The 21701-nt window shown below is 41.3% G+C and overlaps 1 protein-coding gene across 7 annotated transcripts in view; it reads right to left on the reverse strand.

The window, feature by feature from the left end:
* Positions 1 to 21701, reverse strand: part of FER (FER tyrosine kinase) — a 312225-nt gene that overhangs the window by 139312 nt on the left and 151212 nt on the right. For all 7 annotated transcript variants that reach the window (XM_056537490.1, XM_056537495.1, XM_056537491.1 and 4 more), the window contains 2 exons: positions 17512 to 17715; positions 1891 to 2013 (listed from right to left, as the gene is read on the reverse strand). In XM_056537490.1, the coding sequence (XP_056393465.1) occupies positions 1891 to 2013; positions 17512 to 17715 (327 nt within the window). The remainder of the gene's footprint in view (positions 1 to 1890; positions 2014 to 17511; positions 17716 to 21701) is intronic.

The raw sequence follows: 21701 nt of genomic DNA on the forward strand, positions 1-21701 counted from the left end.
AGTGGGACAGACTCAAATTAATTCTTTTCTTAAAAGCGTACACTAGACAGGCTAAGAATGCATCGCTTTTGTCCAATTTTGTCACAGTTTTGATAAACTCCTCCTAAGTGGATTAGGAAAAGTATCAACATAGTTGTTTACAAAGTTATGACTGGAAGTCACCCAAATTCCACAACTTCGTTAAGCAGTCACCATACAGGAGGCTCTAGGCCAAAGACTTCATTTAAGTACTAATGGTTTAATGAATGCTGGGATTTATTAATACAAAGTGCGCAAGTAACCCTCAAAGATGTGATAGACATATGAATAACATTTACAAAACAGTTTGTATTTAATGCTTACTGTTTCTTTAAAATACAGGACACAAAGCTTAAAGAATGGATATATTATACAACACTGTGTCCAAAAAACATGCCCAATGCTAGTGTATCTAACTGCATTATAGTTATCAAATCATCAATGCACACCATCTGTCATAAAAACTAGACATTCAGGCATCATTTGTCATAACATGCTGATCTACTGATAGCAGTGATGGAGAACAAGCGGCACATAACTAGTGAAGCAGTTCTATCAAGAAAATGACAAACGATCTGGTGGCAAAGTTTCTCTTAACAAATAACTGGTGCACTTGATATTTATACAACGTATATATTGGCAAGACAAACAAATACATAGTCATATCAAATTCTTCTTCAGAAACAATGTTCCTCCCAGAAAAAAAGAATATCTGAGGACAAAAAAAAAATAAATGGAAATATATGCTTAAGCCAAATGTTGCCACATTTGTTATACACCAGCAATAACAAATTAAAGTTTCATCTGAATATATGAGATTATTTATTCGTTAGCTAAAGGCAATCAAAGAGCATAGTTTAAAGAAAAATGATGGGGCCCCTTAATTCACTTGTGCAGACTCGCAATTACTTTTTACCTGTCCTTTACAGAATTCTTCACAGCTTCTGCAACTGCTGTTAAAAATAAATGTCAGGGCAATGTGAAAGCTACAAAATGTAGAATTAGCAATTGCTTTAAAGGGTAAGAAAATGATCTTGCACAGGTAAGCAAAATTTTTACATAAAGATAAGAGATTTTTGGTTTAAAACAATTGTTAATTATAATAATGCATTTTCCTACTGAAAAGGCTTATTCTGACCAAGCCAACATGATACTTAATAGGGGATACCCATCAGGAGGGCGATTTTTCACAACTTTTCCCATGTAATAGAGTATAAAACAAATATAAACTCTTACTTACCTTACTTAGCTCAAGTGGTGCCTCTGGTGTTTGGCTCCGGATCCCAGCTGCTCTCCTCTTCATCTCAGAATTCATGATGCCAAGGCCTGGAATGTCAAAGTGTCCCACATCCAATCACTGGCCGTGGCATTGTCCCACTTTGGCCAATAATTGGCTAAGTATAATTGTGACACTCCTGACCCTGACAGACCTCTGGAGCGGGACACCAGGGGCGTGTCTGGAGCATTGGAGGAAAGTAAAAGTTTTTTTATGCACTGTTACATGGTCAAAGTTGTGAAAAATTCCTCTCCTGCTGGATAACACCTTTAATGTAAATAAGTGAGAAAAAAAAGGTGATTCTTTTTCTAATGCAAATTACGGCTTTTTCATAGTGCATGTCATGTTTAATTATTTTATAAATTTTTATTACAACTCGTACAGTGGAAAAGTGAAGATATTTCTAAAAGTAAACAAATTGCTACTTTTATTTCCAAATTAGACTCTAATCAGTTTTACTAAATTTGTCCAAGCGTGTTTGGGCAATGCTAAAGATTGGTAGTGTTTTCAGACAGACCATCACCTATTCACAGGATTACCAAACTGCACGTACATGCAGCGTATATAACATTACATGGGGGGAAAGGTATACATACCTTAACAACTGGATTTAAGAGAACTACTCCAGATTTCTTAGTTATAACCTGTTTTGTAGTATAATGATGTTCTATAAGTTGTGGGATTGTTGGAAAGCCGGTTCCTTCAAACCTATATAAATTCTGATTTGGCATAAGAAAAAAACAATAATAATCAAGATTACAATTGAGAACAGGAAAAAAACAAACAAACAAAAAACATTATATTTGTTTTCACATAGTCTTACAATGGTATCGAGCAGGGATAGTACTCCAAATATTCATCTATCTGGTAGGATATTGGAAATATTACACATTAGGTAAATGTTAAACTTTGTGAAAATGTACAATGAAACATGAGTGCAAGTTATGTTTCAATAACTATTATAGTTGTCTGATAAATACATTTAAAAGAAAATCTTATAGTACTGTGCGTAATATGGTTTTTGACATAGGAAAATTTGGACAAAACTAAAAAAAAAAAAACTGAGTTTTGCCTGGAGTGGTGTCAATACCCTAAATCCTGCTGCGATCTTGTAAAGATGTAGTGCAACTGTTTACTTCTTTCTGCCAGAGCCACCATACAGCGCAGTGCACGTGGTACAGGCTTCAGCCACTTGGCTGAATAAGGTGCAAGCTGTGCTGCCCACTACCCGATAACTCAATTTTTCTGCTTGCAGCTGCTACTAAAGGGAAACAGATTCATTCCACTGGTACTGAATTTAATGGAATTTATATAAATCCACATTCACATGTCAATTTTCCCTCTCACATACTTTTAATACAAAATATAGAAGTCACTTTTTTATTACACATTATGAACTTGTATTATGAAGGTATCTAGGTCCAGAGTTCCTTTTTGGTATGAAATAAAAACCCTATATACAGTTTTTCTTGCCTTTCCTTCTAAATAAACTTGAACATCCGCATAATTCAGTTTCTCCTTAATCCCTAAACCCAACATCAGCTAGAGCTGTATTTGGGAAACCTTATTAAATAACTTACTCCCGCAATAAATTAGTATTTGGTAAAAGTGGAGTCAGCCATACTTTGCTTCTGTATCAGCCGACTGCTCTGGGAAAGGGTTTCCAAAAGGTGTAATTTATATCCATAAAGCCACATTTATTAGGGAGAAGAGACTGAAGTTTGACAATAAGGTCTGACACACTGTATATCATTAATCCCGAAGCTGATCACTTAGGACTAAATTCAGACACAATATGAAGCACATATTTCCAAAAGATAGCCACAATTTTATTTACAGTTTTGCCGATTACAGACAAAACTGTGCGAGTAAAACAAAAAAATATTGGGAAATGTTCAGGCGTGAATTTAGCCAAGGAGCCATACTTTTTATTATTCTGTCTGTCAACGTATCCATAGGACCTATAACATTGTATTACCTTTTACTAACTTATTTTTTTGGTGGGGGGTGGGGGGTGGGGGGGGGGGGTGAAGGAATAACAAAAGAGGTGATTATTCCCCATGCAGAAATAATAACTTTATTCTCTGGGACACTAAAATTACAGTAATACCAAATTTCTATACATTAGGGATCGATAATCACGATTTTGGGCGTTATCGACAATTACCTTGCCGATAATCCCCCGCACTGCGACCGCCCCCCCCCCCCCCCACCGCGTCACACCGACCCACCGCATCGCGTCGCACCCCCCACCACACCGCCCTGGTCCCTTCCCCCATCCCCGGTCTTATAATTACCTGTTCCCGGGGGCCGGGGTCCACGCTACTTCTGGCTCCTGCTGTGTCCTGCGTTACGCTGTGCGCAATGACGAGTGACGTGACGCGACATCACCGTCTGTGCGCACAGTGACTGCTCAGGAGGACGCCACCGGAGCCAGATGTAGAGTGGACCCCGGGAACAGGTAATTATAAAACCGGGGATGGGGGGGCAATGGGGTCGGGACGGTGCGGTGGGGGGTGCGACGCGGCACGGTGCGGTGGAGCGGCGGGCGGTCGCGGTGATAGGACTCAGGAGGACCTCGGACAGGCAGGGTGAGAGAAGCGGGTGGCGGCAGCGGCCTATGGCACCACAAAAGCTGCTGCAGTTCATTTATTTAAAGCGCCCGCTTTAAATAAATGATCTGCAGCGGTGTCGCGGGGGGGATAAATAGCCGATAACTTATACCGGAATATCGGTATAAGTTATCGGCTATCGGCCCTAACCTCCATAGATTATCGGTATCGGCCCCAAAAAAACAATGTCGGTCGATCCCTACAATACATTTTACTACTTTGGCACAATAACTGCTGGTAATGACATATCAAGTGGATGCTTCAAGTGGGAACTAAATGAACAGCAGGGTACAACCATTACAAGGAAGGAACAACAATATTTTGTCCAGTGGTGCAAAAGCTGGTCTAATATAGAAACCTCATTATCATATTGCTACAATTCAAAAGGTCACAATAAAACTCGTGCATTCGCAAGTTTTCAGACCCTGTCTTTTTTTCACATTTTGTTACGATGCAGCCTTATGCTAAAACAAAAATAAAATTCCCCCCTTCCCCACTCCATCATTCTGCACTTCCTACCCTAAAATGAGAATATAAAAACAGAATTTTGAGGAAAATCTGAATAGAGCAAAGAACAGGGACAACCAGCCAGAGCCCTGCCTTGAACCCAATTGAAATTGACTACCAAAGAAAGGGCCGCTAGGTACAATGTACTTAGTATGTGTCTCAGATGGAAACACTCACTATAACAAAACCTATCACATAACCACTGAGACGGAAATGTTGCAAAAATAGTGTACAATCTTTATTGAAGTGCATAAATGCATAAAAACACAATTAAAATGGAACAGAGACAGACAGAAAATGCAGGTGTCTCATGCAGTACATAAGTATTCTAGTGCAGGGACTATCTAGAGTTATTCCACAAAGGTATATGGGTAAGAAGAGCAGCTATATATACATATTAGCACAATGCCCATAATAGGTACCTGAGGACTACCCGAATATGCTGCACATAACACAACAATAGGGGTCCCAAACATACAAGTGCGACCGTACATAGAGCATATAGTATCACAACCAGACCACTATAACCTGTAACCCTAGCACAGATTCAGGTGAAGACCTGCCAATATATGGCACACATCACCTCAACATGCCACGGTCCAAGAATAAGGAACGGTCAGATGACACATGATGCACAAGTTTAACCCGGACACCCTTACCAGCAGAGACCGCCACCCCAACGCCGTTTCGCAATAAGCTTCTTCAATTGAAAATGAACCTGAAAATGGCTTTTATCGATGGATCCCATAAAACCTGACAGTTTGAGAGGATCTGCAGATAAGACTGGCAGAAAATCCCTAAATCAGGGTATGTAAACCTTGTGGCATCATACCCGAATAGACTGGAGGCTGTAATCAGTGTCAAAGGTGCTTTAACCAAGTACTGCGTAAAGGGTTTGAATACTTATGTCAATGCAATATTTTAGTTATTTAGCAGAGATTTGAAACATTCTGTTTTCCTTTTGACATTATGAGGTATTGAGAGCAGAATAAAGAGGAAAACCTTTAAATTTTATTTTAAAATAAGGCCACATGCATGTATTCATTTATTGGAAGATAAAAGGGAAAAAAAAGTTACAAAAAAAAAAAAAAAAAAAAAAAGGTCACAACTTAAAGTGCTAGCCATTAATAATGAGACAATTGTTTTTATTAAAATTGAATTTAAATTTTAAAGTGACTTATTACTTGAGGCATGATTTTTGTTTATTACATTTAAGCAGACATCAGCTCTTTTCCACAGACACTAATGCAACAATGTCTTTGGATATAAGATCGATGAAAGACAAGCCTTTCATCTGTAAAAGACAATAAACTGGGTATGAAAATACAAAACAGATATTGTTTTATTAACACATTTACTTTTCTCACCCACAAAAACTAAGTACAGTACTAATACATCATCCATAACACTAGAATTGTACTTTTTTTTAAAGGTAGAGAACACTCCAGGAATAACTGATATTTTGTTATGCTCAGTAGAGAGCCAAAGGGAGGCTTAAAAGGGTACAATTTTTAACATATCGCCCACCATGACAGTCCAGATGAGAGATGGTCCCACAGGGACAGAGAGATTAAAAGCCCCCTTCTCCAGTGTTTTCCTGGTCCTATTAGGTCCAGGACAGAGTGGGAGTCCTTTTTTTTTTTTTTTTTTTTTTTTTTTTTTTTTTTGGGGGGGGGTCCTCGGGTTTTTCCCATTGTTATTTTTCAAATTTTTCTCCCCTTAGGCTGGGATAGATATATCTATATTATATCCTTACCCATTATATAGCCTGATGGTCGTGGAGGTTACCTCCCCTCTGCCTCCAGGGGTGTAGAATACTGTGCTCCTTGGGGGCTATGTTTCGACACACAGGATGGGGTTTTCCCTATCCCGCCACTCTAGGGAGCCCTGTGCCTCGCAGTCTCTCGGTCTCTCTCTCGGTCTCTCTCTCGGTCTCTCTCTCGGTCTCTCTCTCGGTCTCTCTCTCGGTCTCTCTCTCGGTCTCTCACCTCAGCTGTCGGGAGCTGGTTTCTTGTCCAGGGATGTCTTGACAGGTGATGCATTGTTTAGTCTTCTTGGCACGCCACTGTAGTGTCCAGCAGTGTTTCCTGGTTCCAGCTGTATGGTGCAGCAGGATTTTTGGTCCGCCGGAAATAGAGTGGATTTTTGGATCCGGGCAGTGTGGAGGTGCCGGGGAGCGGAAGAGACGTCACTAAGGTGCCAAAATACAAACTTACAATGTATAAAAGGTAGGGATCCAGTGTTTTTTCACTGTCTATGCAGTGTTGCTACTCTAACCATGGACTCACAAGTCTCCTCCAGATCTGATTCTGCTGAGTAGCTTGTATCTTCGGTTCCTCTAAGTTGTATCTTTCCCGCGTGTTATATTTTGCTGCAAAGATGTGTTTTTTTTTTCTCTATCAATCACTTAGTAAGGTTTCCTTTTCTACCCTACAGGGCAACAAGGAAATTATGCAAAAACCAAAATCTAAAATGAAAAAAATGTGTCGTCATGTGCCTTTCTAAATTGTCTGAGAAATATGACAAAGCTTTAAGCAAGAAATGCATTGGTAAGGTGGTGTCAGATGAAAAAACGCTTGTCTCTGAGGATTTTAAGTTACTCATTCGCCAGAAAATTCAGTCATCTTTAGCAAATGTAAATCCTTTGTTAGCCTCTAACCTGGCTAGGGCCTCATCTGTTCTTCCTCAAATGATGCCTACTCCTTCTGATTAAAGTCAGTTGCCAGTTCCTAATATTGTTCCTACTCAATCAATGCAATTTGTGCGTCTGCTGCCCTTCATCCTAGTGGTCATTCTACCGTATGGGCTATTCCTTCTCAAAAGTTTGTTGATGTGCATAGTCCTCCTGCAAAAAAATTGGTTGTGGGATCTAATTCGGAAAAGGATGATTTTGTCTCCAGATCAGATATTGAAGCGGTGGAAGAAGGAGAAATTTCCTCTGGTAACTCTAGTAAGAAAAATATGACTTTTCTTTTCAGCTTAGGACACTGAAACCTTGGTTAAAGCAGTCAGGGATGTGATGGGTATAGAAGATGTAGAGCAGCCTAAATCCATCCAGGATGAAATGTTTTGTGGTCTAAGACCTATGAAAAAAAGGGGGTTTTCTATACATGAAAATATAAAAAATTTGATCCTGGATGAATGGCGCACCTGAAAGGAAATTACAATTTTTTTAAGAGATTAAAAATAGATTGCCATTTGATGATAAGGATATAGAATCCTTGAGTGAAATTCCCAAAATAGACATTCAGGTGTCTAAAGTAGTGAAGAAGACTGCTCTTCCTTTTGAGGAGTCATCCCAGCTCAAAGACCCTATGGACCGCAAAGTAGATTGTCTTTTACGTAAGACATGGGAGGCCTCCACTGCGAACCTAAATTCCAATATTGCAGCTACCAGAGCTCTTTATATCTGGTTAGAAGAGCAGATTCTGGTTAGAATCTCAATTAGAAGAGCATACTGAAAATAGAACCTCTAGAGAAGATCAATTAGCTTCTATACCTGTGTTAAAGTTAGCCATTGGTTTCCTTGCAGACACTTCAGCTGACTCTGTAAGAATGGTGGCCACATCTGCCGCTTTGTCTGATTCCTCTAGGAGAGCACAAAGGCTCAAGTTTTGTAAAGGTCATACTACATCAAAATCTAAACTTTGCTCTATTCCTTTCTTTGGTAAATCTGTGTTTGGGCCTATTCTTGATGATATTTTGGAAAAGGCCACTGACAGAAAGAAAGTATTTCCAGAGGAGAAGTAAAAAAGAACAGTTAAGAAAGTTTTTTCGTCCCCAAGGGAATAGAGCAAAAAATACAGAGGGAAGGGAAAGTCAGGAAGATGGAGCTACCCTAAAGGGGGAAAGGGAAAGATTTCCTCCTTAATCCCAGTCAGAGTTTCAAGAAACAGTGACAGGTGGCCGGTAGGAGGAAGACTCAAGCACTTTATTCATTAGTGGGAGAATCTAACATCAAACTCTTAGATCCTAAATCTTCTAAGATTTGGGTACAAAATAGAGTTTTCCTCTCTACCGACCCCAAAATTTCTAGTATCAAGACGATCATGCCCCATTCTACAAGAAAGAATGATGGATGGAGTGAAAAACCTGTCAAAGTTTTGAGCTATTACTCAAGTCCCTGTGTCAGAGAATCATCCGAGTCATTACTCATCCCTCATTTAGTTCTGAAACCGAACGGGTCCTTAAGGACAATAATAAATTTAAAATACCTGAACATGTTCATGATTTACAAGAGGTACAAAATGGAATCAATAAAAACAGTTATTCCCATGACTTCACCCAATGCTCTCATGATTACTCTGGACTTAAAAGATGCGTATTTCCATGTGCTGATCCACTCAGATAATCAAAAATACCTCCGGTTTGCAGTCAGGGTGAAAGAACAAGTTGTCCACTATCAATTTGTCGCCCTCCCGTTCGGCATCTCATCTGCCCCGAGGCTTTTTACAAAAATTATGGTGGAATTGATTGCTCACTTAAGATTGCAAAACATAACTGATTCCTTATTAGGACGATCTTCTTTTGACAGCATCTTCAGGACATCTTCTCTTGTCCCATCTGAATCAGGTGATCCAGTGCCTTCAAGACCCAAGTTGGATCAACCTAAAGTCAGACCTTCATCCAACTCACAGGAAAATTTTTCTAGGTATGGTGCTGGATTCGGTAAAAAGAGCTACCTTTCTTCCTTCAGAAAAGATAAGTGTGATTCAGTCAAAAATTGTAAAAAATTCAAAAGACAAAACTCATATCCATAAAGGGAAGCCATGTCCGTATTTGGCACTATGACATCCACAATAACAGAAGTCAGATGGGCTCAATTTAATTTGAGACAGCTTCAGATGCAGACTCTCTCTGTTTGGAACAGGTCTCAATTGACTCTAGACAAAAAGTTCAGTTTGACCCCGGGGGATGCTAAAATCCCTGAACTGGCAGGCTAAACCCGTTGAATCAGAAAAAAGTGGGTCCCTTGGTCCATGGATCCTATATTAGTGACCAAAGATGCAAGTGCCTCGGGGTGGGGTCCTACTTGTTGGGTCGCTGGCCTCTTCATCTAAAGGATTTTTCCTCCAACTACAAAGAGTTAGGAGTAGTCTGGGAGACTCTTCAAGCGGCAAAGTCCCTCCTCTCCAATCAGAATCTCAAAGTCTACTCTGATCATTCTACCACAGTGGCTTGTCAAAGAGGCACAAGACACAAAGCTCTCCAAGCTATTGCAAACAGAATCCTTGCTTGGTCGGAAAAAAATGTGTCCTCCATACTCCTGTTCACCGAGGCTTCAGCAATCAAGTGGCAGAAATTTTCAGTCGAAAAACTCTGGATCCGGGAGTGGCCCCTAAATCCATCAATCCGAGGGACCAACCACAAGCAGTGGATGCTCTAGTTCAGGTATGGAATTTCCCTCTAGCCTATGCATTTCCTTCCTTTCCTTTGATCGCACAAATTCTAGTGAAAGTAAGACACAGCAGATTAACAGTAATCTTTGCAGCACTGTATTGGCCAAAGAGGAGGTGGTTCTGCCTCCTGTAGAGTTTGGCAATTGAAGCTCCCTTCCCACTACCTCTGGTGGAAGATCTGCTGATCCAGGGTCCAGTAACTTATCAAGGTCTGGAAAACCTACATCTTACTGCCTGGATATTGAGTCGTCAATTTTCAGAAATCAAGGTCTCTCATCTTAAGACATCTTGACTCTCATGAAAAGTGTGAAGACTTCTACCTCTAAGATTTATTTAAAAATTGGGAAAAAAATTTCAACCTGGTATAGAGATGTGAAACCGGATCCTTCCAAACCAAATTATCCTCAGATACTGGGCTTCTTGCAAGAAGGGTTTGAGAAGGGTCTGTCTCTTACCACCCTTAAAGGGGTACTCCGGTTCTTACACATCTTATCCCTTATCCAAAGGATATCCTTTGGATAGGGGATAAGATGTATAAGCACCGGAGTACCCCTTTAAAGTTCAAGTGGCAGCCCATTTTTTGATCATCAGGTTACACACCATTGTTGGATAAAAAGTTTCTTTTATGCAGTACCCAGACTAAAAACTAAAACCCCAATCCATGCTCCCTCTTCGAATTTAACCCCTTAAGGACCAGACCATTTTATACCTTAAGGACCGGAGCGTTTTTTGCAATTCTGACCACTGTCACTTTAAACATTAATAACTCTGGAATGCTTTTAGTTATCATTCTGATTCCGAGATTGTTTTTTCGTGACATATTCTACTTTAACTTATTGGTAAAATTTTATGGTAACTTGCATCCTTTCTTGGTGAAAAATCCCAAAATTTGATGAAAAAAATGAAAATTTTGCATTTTTCTAACTTTGAAGCTCTCTGCTTGTAAGGAAAATGGATATTCAAAATATATTTTTTATGGGTTCACATATACAATATGTCTACTTTATGTTTGCATCATAAAATTTATGAGTTTTTACTTTTGGAAGACACCATAGGGCTTCAAAGTTCAGCAGCAATTTTGAAATTTTTCAGAAAATTTTCAAACTCACTATTTCTCAGGGACCAGTTCAATTTTGAAGTGGATTTGAAGGGTCTTCATATTAGAAATACCCCATAAAAGACCCCATTATAAAAACTACACCCCCTAAAGTATTCAAAAAAACATTCAGTAAGTGTATTAACCCTTTAGGTGTTTCACAGGAATAGCAGCAAAGTGAAGGAGAAAATTCAAAATATTAATTTTTTACACTCGCATGTTCTTGTAGACCCAATTTTTTAATTTTTGCAAGGGGTAAAAAGGAGAAAATTTTTACTTGTATTTGAAACCCAATTTCTCTCTAGTAAGGACATACCTCATATGTCTATGTTAATTGTTCGGCGGGCGCAGTAGAGGGCTCAGAAGGGAAGGAGCGACAAATGGTTTTTGGGGGGCATGCCGCATTTAGGAAGCCCCTATGGTGCCAGGACAGCAAAAAAAAACACATGGCATACCATTTTGGAAACTAGACTCCTCAGGGAACATAACAAGGGGTAAAGTGAACCTTAATACCCTACAGATGATTCACGACTTTTGCATATGTAAAAAAAATATATTTTTTTTTACCTAAAATGCTTGGTTTCCCAAAAATGTTAAATTTTTAAAAAGGGTAATAGCAGAAAATACCCCCCAAAATTTGAAGCCTAATTTCTCCCGATACAGAAAACACCTCGCATGGGGGTGAAAAGTGCTCTGCTGGTGCACTACAGGTCTCAGAAGAGAAGGAGTCACATTTGGCTTTTTGAAAGCAAATTTTGCTCTGGGGGCATGCCGCATTTAGGAAGCCCCTATGGTGCCAGAACAGCAAAAAAAAACACATGGCATACCATTTTGGAAACTAGACCCCTCGGGGAACGTAACAAGGGGTAATGTGAACCTTAATACCCTACAGGTGTTTCACGACTTTTGCATATGTAAAAAAATATATATTTTTTTTACCTAAAATGCTTGTTTTTCCAAAAATTTTACATTTTTAAAAGGGTAATAGCAGAAAATACCCCCCAAAATTTGAAGCCCAATTTCTCCCGAGTACGGCGATACCCCATATGTGGCCCTAAACTGTTGCCTTGAAATACGACAGGGCTCCAAAGTGAGAGCGCCATGCGCATTTGAGGCCTAAATTAGGGACTTGCATAGGGGTGGACATAGGGGTATTCTACGCCAGTGATTCCCAAAGAGGGTGCCTCCAGCTGTTGTAAAACTCCCAGCATGCCTGGACAGTCAACGGCTATCTGGCAATACTGGGAGTAGTTGTTTTGCAACAGCTGGAGGCTCCGTTTTGGAAACAGTGGCGTACCAGACGTTTTTCATTTTTATTGGGGAGGGGGGTTGTATAGAGGTATGTGTATATGTAGTGTTTTTTACTTTTTATTTTATTTTGTGTTAGTGTAGTGTTTTTAGGGTACAGTCACACGGGCGGGGGGTTCACAGTAGTTTCTCGCTGGCAGTTTGAGCTACGGCAGAAAATTTGACGCAGCTCAAACTTGCAGCCGGATACTTACTGTAATCCTCCGCCCATGTGAGTGTACCCTGTACGTTCACATTGGGGGGGAATCCAGCTGTTGCAAAACTACAACTCCCAGCATGTACGGTCTATCAGTGCATGCTGGGAGTTGTAGTTTTGCAACCGCTGGAGGCTCCGTTTTGGAAACAGTGGCGTACCGAAACGTTTTTCATTTTTATTGGGGAGGGGAGGGGGGCTGTGTAGGGGTATGTGTATATGTAGTGTTTTTTACTTTTTATTTTATTGTGTGTTAGTGTAGTGTAGTGTTTTTAGGGTACAGTCACACGGGTACAGTTCACAGTAGTTTCTCGCTGGCAGTTTGAGCTGCGGCAGAAATTTTGCCGCACCTCAAACTTGCAGCCGGATACTTACGGTAATCCTCCGCCCATGTGAGTGTACCCTGTACGTTCACATTGGGGGGGAAACATCCAGCTGTTGCAAAACTACAACTCCCAGCATGTACGGTCTATCAGTGCATGCTGGGAGTTGTAGTTTTGCAACAGCTGGAGGCACACTGGTTGTGAAACACCGAGTTTGGTAACAAACTCAGTGTTTTGCAACCAGTGTGCCTTCAGCTGTTGCAAAAGCTACAACCCCCAGCATGTACGGACAGCGGAAGGGCATGCTGGGTGTTGTAGTTATGCAACAGCTGGAGGCATACTACTTTGGCTGGGGATTGTAGTTATGCAACAGCTGGAGACACACTGGTTTGCTACTTAACTCAGTGTGCCTTCAGCTGTTGCAAAACTACAACTCTCAGCAGTCACCGACAGCCAACGGGCATGCTGGGAGTTGTAGTTATGCAACCACCAGATGCACCACTACAACTCCCAGCATGCACTTTAGCTGATTGTGCAATCTGGGAGTTGTAGTTATACAACAGCTGAAGGTACACTTTTCCATAGAAAGAATGTGCCTCCAGCTGTTGCAAAACTACAAGTCCCAGCATGCCCATAAGGGCATGCTGGGAGTTGTGGTGGTCTGCCTCCTGCTGTTGCATAACTACAGCTCCCAGCATGCCCTTTTTGCATGCTGGGAGCTGTTGCTAAGCAACAGCAGGAGGCTGTCACTCACCTCCAACGATCCTCGCTGCACCAGGTCAGTCCCTCGTCGTCTCCGCCGCCGCCGCTGCTCCTGGGGCCCCGATCCCAACAGAGGCGCCGGGGATCGGGGTCCCCAGCACCCGGGGTGCACGTCCCGCACCCGCTCACGTCCTCCGGAAGAGGGGCGGAGCGGGTTGCGGGAGTGACACCCGCAGCAGGCGCCCTGATTGGTCGGCCGGTAATCCGGCCGACGAATCAGGGCGATCGTGAGGTGGCACCAGTGCCACCTCACCCCTGCTGGCTCTGGCTGTTCGGGGCCGTCTCTGACGGCCCCGATCAGCCAATAATTCCGGGTCACTGGAGACCCGATTGACCCGGAATCCGCCGCAGATCGCTGGACTGAATTGTCCAGCGATCTGCGGCCATCGCCGACATGGGGGGGTCATAATGACCCCCCTGGGCGATATGCCCCGATGCCTGCTGAACGATTTCAGCAGGCATCGGGCACCGGCTCCGCTCCAGATGGTTCCGGGGGGCCGGTAAAACACATGACGTTCTCATACGTCATGTGTCCTTAAGGACTCGGAAATGGAGACGTATGAGAACGTCATGTGTCCTTAAGGGGTTAAACTGGGTGCTTTCAGCTCCTACTGCTCAACCTTTTGAACCATTGGATCAATGGTCACAAAAATTCCTCACTTTCAAAACAGCTTTCCTTATTGCTACAACGTCAGCCCGTAGAATTTGAGAAATTCAAGCCTTTTCAATAAGAGAACCTTATATGTCTACATCTTACAATAGAGTAACCTTAAAGGACATCTATAGTGCAAAATAACTTATCCCCTATCCGAAGGATAGGGGATAAGTTCTAGATAGCAGGGGGTCCGAGCGCTGGGGCCCCCCGGGATCTCCGGTACGGGGCCTCGACAATATACAGGAAAGAGGGCGTTCCTTCCCCGTATGACGCGGCGGCCGACACGCCCCCTGCATGTACCCTATAGAGATACATGGAGGGGGAGTGTCTGCCGCAGCTTTCTGCTGGGGACGAAACTTCACTTCCTGCAGACTGCCGCGGCCTCGTCAAGGAGATTCCGGACCCCCCCCCCCCCCCCTTTGGATAGGGGATACGTTATTTTGCACTGGAGTACTCCGTTAAGCCTAGATCCTTCTTTTTTACCGAAAGTGGTAACGGACTTTTATGGATCTCAAGAAATTATTCTCCCTTCCTTCTGCAGTGATCCAAAAAATTTACAAGAAGAAAAATTCCATTCTTTGGGTGTCAGAAGGTGTCTTTTAAAAGTATCTAGAGGTCACTAGTCCTTGGAGAAAGGACCAAAACTTGCTATTACAGTACCAATAGTAAAAAAAAGCGTCTAAAAGTTCTATAGCCCATTGGATCAAATGTACTATATCAGAAGCCTACAAAAGTAGAGGTGAACAAGTCCCAGATGGGCTAAAAGCCCATTCTGCAAGATCAGTATCAACTTCCTGGGCAGAAAGTCTGCTGCATCTATAGACCAAATATACAAAGCTGCTACGTGGTCCAGTATTCATACATTTTTTAAGCATTATAAACTTGACTTGTCTTATACTCATGTTCTGGCCTTTGGTAGAAAAGTGTTACAGGTCATTGTCCCTCCCTAATGATGCCTATCTGGCATTTCTCATGTGGGCTGTCATGGTGGATGATATGTATTCACTTACCAATAATTTGTTTTTCTTGAGTCCACCATGACAGCCCCATAATACCCCTCCCTTCTTGGTGCTGGTTTTCTAAGGTTATGCATTTTTCCTGGTGTCCTTTAAGTAATTTGTAAAACACTGAGGAATGTGCAGGGGGGTAGGGGCTTTTAAATTCTCTGTTTCCTGTTCCTATTAGGCCCTATGGGACCATCTCTCATGTGGGCTGTCATGGTGGACTCAAGAAAACCGAATTATCAGTAAGTAAATAATTCTTTTTTTTTTTTTTTTTTTTTTAAATCAACTGGTGCCAGAAAGTTAACCAGATTTGTAAATTACTTCTATTAAAAAATCTTAATCCTTCCAGTGCTTATCAGCTTCTGTATACTACAGAGGAAGAGGAGTTATTTTCTGTCTGACCACAGTGCTCTATCCTGACGCCTCTGTACATGTCAGGAACTGTCCGAAGAAGGAAAGGTTTTTTATGGGGTATTGTTCCTACTCTGGACAGTTCCTCACACAGTTCCTGCTGACACCTCTGTCTGTGTCCAACTGTCCAAAGTAGGAGCAAATCCCCATAGCAAACCTTTCCTTCTCCAGACAGTTCCTGACATGCACAGAGGTGTCAGCAGAGAGCACTGTGGTCAGACAGAAAAGAACAACTCAATTTCCTCTGGACCATACAGCAGTTAATAAGTACTGGAAGAGTTTGTATTTTTTTTAACAGAAGTCATTTACAAATCGGTTTAACTTTCTGGAGCAAGTTCATATGAAATTTATTTTTTCCACTGGAATACCCCTTTAAAGGAAAATGGTCATTCTGTTCACCCACATCAAACCCAATACACTGGGTTATAGTGTGGGTAAACAGGAGACCAAAGAGGGGTCACTGACTCAAATCCGTACCTTGGCGCCGGAGATACGTCCCTCCGAAGATTTGCTTCTATCTTCTGTGAACTGCGCACTGGTGGCAGGCCTAATGGCTCAATTTGTCACTGGTCACGTGACCGCTGCCCCAACTGCTGACGCCACGAGCGACAAATATTAAAATTTAGCCGGCGGGCCTGCCTCCTGCGCACAATTCACAGAATAATAAAGTGGAGCGAAGGAGAACTACTCAACTTTCTCTGTAGTATATAGCAGATAATAAGTACTGAAAGGCTCAAGATTTTTAAATAGAAGTAATTTACAAATCTGGAGAAAAAAAAAGAAGGAGCCCACACCTCAAGGACAATGGTATTTTATATGGTTGAAATAGATTTGGCTGAGACCGTGATTCAATTATAAAGATTAATAAAATGTATTAAAATGTAAAAACACATGTAAATTCCCCCACAGGGCCCTTGTGGAAGGTATAACTACATTATTCCTTCCACAAGGGCCCTGTGGGGGGAATTTACGTGTATTTTTACATGTATTAAATGTTATTATTCTTTATAATTGAAGCACGGTCTCAGACTAATCTATTTCAATTATAAAAAATACCATTGTCCTTGAGGTGTGGGCTCCTTTTTTTTTCTCCCTTTTCTAAATTTTACACACCTAGGGGGAGATTTATCAAAACCTGTCCAGAGGAAAAGTTGCCCAGTTGCCCATAGCAACCAATCAGCTCGCTTCTTTCATTTTTAACAAGGCCTCTGAAAATGAAAGAAGCGATCTGATTGGTTGCTATGAGCAACTGGGCAACTTTTCCTTTGCACAGGTTTTGATAAATCTCCCCCCTAGGGTATAGGTATATTGCCCAATCCACCTTGGTCAGTGTGTGATTGTGAGCTGCACCATTTTATACATTTTGTCCATAGTTTACAAATCTAACTTTGTTACCAGTTGATTCAAAAAAATATTTTTTCCACCAGATTACCCATTTAACGTTCAGTGACATTGTCAATCAGTGGCCTCGGTATTCTTATGCCATATATGAAGGCATCACTGCTGTGGCCAAAGACTGACTGTGATGATCACAAGGGTGTACAGGAACCTCATAGCTGCAGCAAAGTAAATAATGACTAGGGGGAGGTGGAGGGGCACCATAGAAGCAGCATTTTTCCCGTTGTTAGACAATTTTATTTTTAATTATTTAAATACTGTATAACCTCTGTAAACATGTGAATTTACCCATTCTCCAAAATATAATTTGTTTACGGCAGTAACGTTTAGTGGATGGTGAACCTATCTGAACATTATAAAATTACACAGTCACTGCAAAACCACATAAGAAAGAACAAAGCAAGAGTTTTGGGACAGAGTAAACATATTACTGGAAGTAAATATTGAAGGCAATATCACTAAATGAAACAAAACTCACATAAGAACATGTGATGAAATCTACAAGACAAACATTCACAAATAATAAAAAAAAGTTTCTCAAAGACTTACATCAGCAAACTGAATGATAAAATGCCTCCGCTGTGTATCTGAAAACACAGAAAGGACATATTCACCAGGTTTCCCATGGCTCTCTCGCACCAAGAAGTCCCCTTGCTGCTTTAACAGCTCTTGTGCTTCAACTCTTGGTATTGCACCATGGTACCAATCCTGTTCTGACAAAGGCTTCTCGCTGGTTGAAATTACGTCAAAAAACTGAAAAACATACAAAAAGTTTTAAAACAGAATAAAGATTACCCTTACTTAAAATTGTATTTAAAGTGAATGTCCATCCTTATCCAAGTAACTGTTTTATTGCTACAGATCTTTGTGTACACGGCATAGACAAAGTCTAAAGCAGATGTCTGGTCATACAAAAGGTTTGTGCTCAGGGGAGAAAAACACAAAAACAAAACAAACTCAAAATACATACTCACCTGCCCCAATTCCTTTCCACATTCATCCCAATGTGTGCCCTTTCCTGGCGGATAACAGCTTCCTGTTTTCGTTTCAATGCACAGAAAGTCTCCACACAATCAGTTGCCAAGGTGGGTCATCACTATGGTAAGTGATTGGCTGAGTGGGTCCTTCAAACGTGTCAAAACAAAAAGCAGAAAGCACTGCTCAGCCAGGATCTGGAACCACTGAGATGTACATGACATGGATCATGGAAGGTGAGTGGAAGTTCCATGCTGACATAAGAACCTGTGGTCATTTATTTAAAAAAAAAAAATCAATCTGGTACGTAAAGATCTCTTTGTGAGGCTGGTCTCCGGCAGCGATCCTGCTGACTACATTAGAAGGAAGCAATGGGAGAGCACATTACACGGATGCAAGTTATTCATGCCCCCTGGCCCAGAAAGGCCCACCCGTACCTACTTGCAGGAAAGCATATATAGATGCACGCCCTTATGATGGATTTGGGAATCTGTCAGATGAACTAGAACATCCCATTATGCCGGCACGTGTCGACAAACTGTAAAAAGGAATGTAATCAGCCCAAGAGATCTTTACATACCAGTAAATAGCATTTTCAGAAATGACCACAGGTCGTCTTTAAGAAATAAAAAACTATCACAGTAAAGTGTTACAGGTACAAAAGAAAGCAAGAAGAAGATCAGGAGGTATAGCCAAATGATCTTTCATTAAATAAAAAGTAGTACAGAAATAATGTGTTTTAGGGTTCACATGACCCCCTTCATCAGCTAAATTCTTCATGTAGAACTGTAATAATAGAAACTGAAAAGGTGCTTTTTATTCAGTGGATTAAGATCATTTGATTATACTCTCTGTTCTTAATCTGGGTCTCTTTGGGACTTGCAGCTCTACACCGTGGGGGGTTGTTTTGTCTGACACTGCTTGATAGTGACATGTTGAAAGTTTGGGAGGAATTGACATTTGATCTCCCTTTCAGGACTATATACGCAGAGGGAAAGAGAAGCTGTGACAGTTGCAGATGAATCTGTAGGTTTATATTTGAGCATGCGCATTGAGCATATGTACTAAACATATTTAGCTTCATGTATTAAGGAGTTTCTTTAATGAGATGGCTTAATTAAATCATTTTGGATACTTACACCCATGTTAAGTTGTTGCGTCGCATAAAAATACAAGTAAGAATTAAAGGAAATATGCAGCATAATAACTTATCCCCTATCCACAGGGTAGGGGATAAGTGTCTGATCGCGGGGTGTCCGACTGCTGGGACCCCCCGCAATCTCCTGCACGGGCCCCTGGCTGAGACATGCCTCCTCCATGTAGTTCTATGGGAGTGGCAGGGAAGCAGTGTTCATGCCTCCCCACCTCTCCCATAGAGCTGTATGGGGAGGGGGTGTAGAGGGGGGCGTACCGTCGACCTTAGTGAGGTCGACGCTATGTGCATTAGCCGCTCTCACAGAGCGGCAATGCCGGGGCCCTTTTGGGAGATCATGGGGAGTCCGACTGCTGGCATAGGGGATAAGTTGTTATGGCTGCAGTTGTCCTTTAAGCTAACAAAATGTTTTATTTAGGGCCACAGACATGCAGGGTTATAGGAGTAGTCTTCATCACTGCCTAAATGGCGATTGCATCTCTGTATTACTTTGTAAGAGAGTAAGAGTTTATATCATGCCATAACTTTTCTTATCAGTTCTCATTTCACCGCTTCGCTGTTAATTGCTGACTTCACACTGTGCACCTCTCATTCAGTTTGGCTGAAAACAGCCCACGGGTTTCATTTCAACTACAAAAGAGAGAGATTCTTTGCCTTTTGAACATAAAAAAAATACTGTGTAGAGGTGGAGTGAAAGTAAATAAACAGAATAAAAGCATATAAGCCATCCTCTGAGCCATTTCTATCTCATAGAGTTCTATCACATGCAAGCATGCCGATCTTTTAAAGCTTCAGTTTTAAGTTTATTTGCATACTGTACAGCTGAGTGCTTACAGAAATGTGCAGAAAGCTCATAAAATAGTAAGCAGCTAGGAGCCAAATACTTATATATTTAACCATGTGCTTGGTAGGAATGCTGAGCTTTACAATGAAGAGAAGAGCAATGCAAGTGTAGAAACTATAAAAGAAAAAAAAAATGCTAAACAAAAAGAAAATTGATGTTGAGGATGTGGTTTAAAGATTGCTTTAGCTGTATTTAAACTATCTAGCAATCTCTTCTGATCATATGTAATATAATGACACTCAAAAAGGCCCAAAATGAACAAATTTAAAAGCTCTGTGTTCTGTAGTGTCTGAAAGAGGTAAATATGGGGAGACTCCCCAAAAGAAACCACTGGAATAAAAGGCCAAAATAACACTTTTTTGGTGTCAGGTAATAGAGCTATGGATAGGTTTTGCAAGGCATAAAGCAAATGTATACCACGAACATGGAGTGAAAAGAGCCATGGGCTTCAGAATAATTCATGGAAAGAGCTCTGTGTTCAAAAAACTACAAAATAAATGAACTATTGAAAATGAATATGTGATGCTCCAGTACGGGTACACATTCCTGTACTACCTGTAGGCTCTGTCAGGTTGAGTCCCTCAGTGACCTGGGGGCTCCCCTGCAGGGACTCCCCTTGTTCTCTTGTTAATTTATTAAATCTGGTGTGTATACCTTTAAGAGCATAGACAGGATTCTTATGGATAGATAGTATACAGGACATTTGGAGGACTCAAGACCTGTGAGTAAGCCTGTCACATGTTATGTGATTTGCTACAACATGTACCCCCAGAGAGCACCAGCTTTAACCTATGACCCACAGCTTGACCAATAGGCTTTAGTCCAGCCCCCCACTATATAAAGAGGTGGCCATCTTTAATTAGCTCTCTTTTCCTCAGACTCTTCTGAGAGTAACATCTAAGTCTTTGCTGAAGCAGCTACCAGAGGCCTTAGAGACAAGTGTACAGCATTTGGAGTACCAAAAAGCTACAACTCTCCAGTAAGTCTACAAGTCTATGTCTGCTGTCCCTACATCTAGTCAAGTCCTGAACATAGTACAAGTCAAGTCTAAATTACAAGTCAAAGTCAAGTTTATTACAAGTATTGGTCCAGCAAGCTGCGAGGTCCTCTGGGTCCTGGTCACATCTCTGAGAATTCTGGCCTTAGCTGTGAAGATAATTACACCTGTCTTCTATTCAGTAAAGCCTCAGTTTATCCATAACTGGTTGTGGACTCTTTATTTACTACTAGCCCGTGGGATAGCGGGGAATCCGGGCGTGTGGTGTTCCGGAATCCGAAAACCACACTGGCGTCACAAACACATAGGGGTTAATACCATCTGACCCCCCCGGGGGTTAACATCTGATCCCACCACTCACACCCCAACACCTGTGGTTGTGCCATTCACCGCAGTGGTGCACCCCAAACAGGTGTATAGTTACTATTATAAAATGAAACAATCATTACATATGAAAGGAGAAAAACGTGAAGAAAGACTGTAGTACAATCTGAGAAAAGATTTGCATGTACAACACACAAAAAAAAATGTTTGGCAGGTACTGCTGTTTCAAAGGGCACCTAAGTTGCTCCAAAATTGAAAAGCGTACACAAAAAGAAAAAAAATGTGTAAACAGCCTCTTTAAGCAAACCATATAGAATATCATTTCCATAAAACCCTCTAATAAAGCAGAACTCGTTTTGTGTAGTAGGTTTCTGCAAGCACAAGTTACTATTGTACCATATACACATCAGGACTAGTAATAACTAAATTAAGAACCATACATCAAC

Source organism: Hyla sarda, chromosome 1, assembly GCF_029499605.1.
Source record: "Hyla sarda isolate aHylSar1 chromosome 1, aHylSar1.hap1, whole genome shotgun sequence".
Lineage (NCBI taxonomy): Eukaryota > Metazoa > Chordata > Amphibia > Anura > Hylidae > Hyla > Hyla sarda.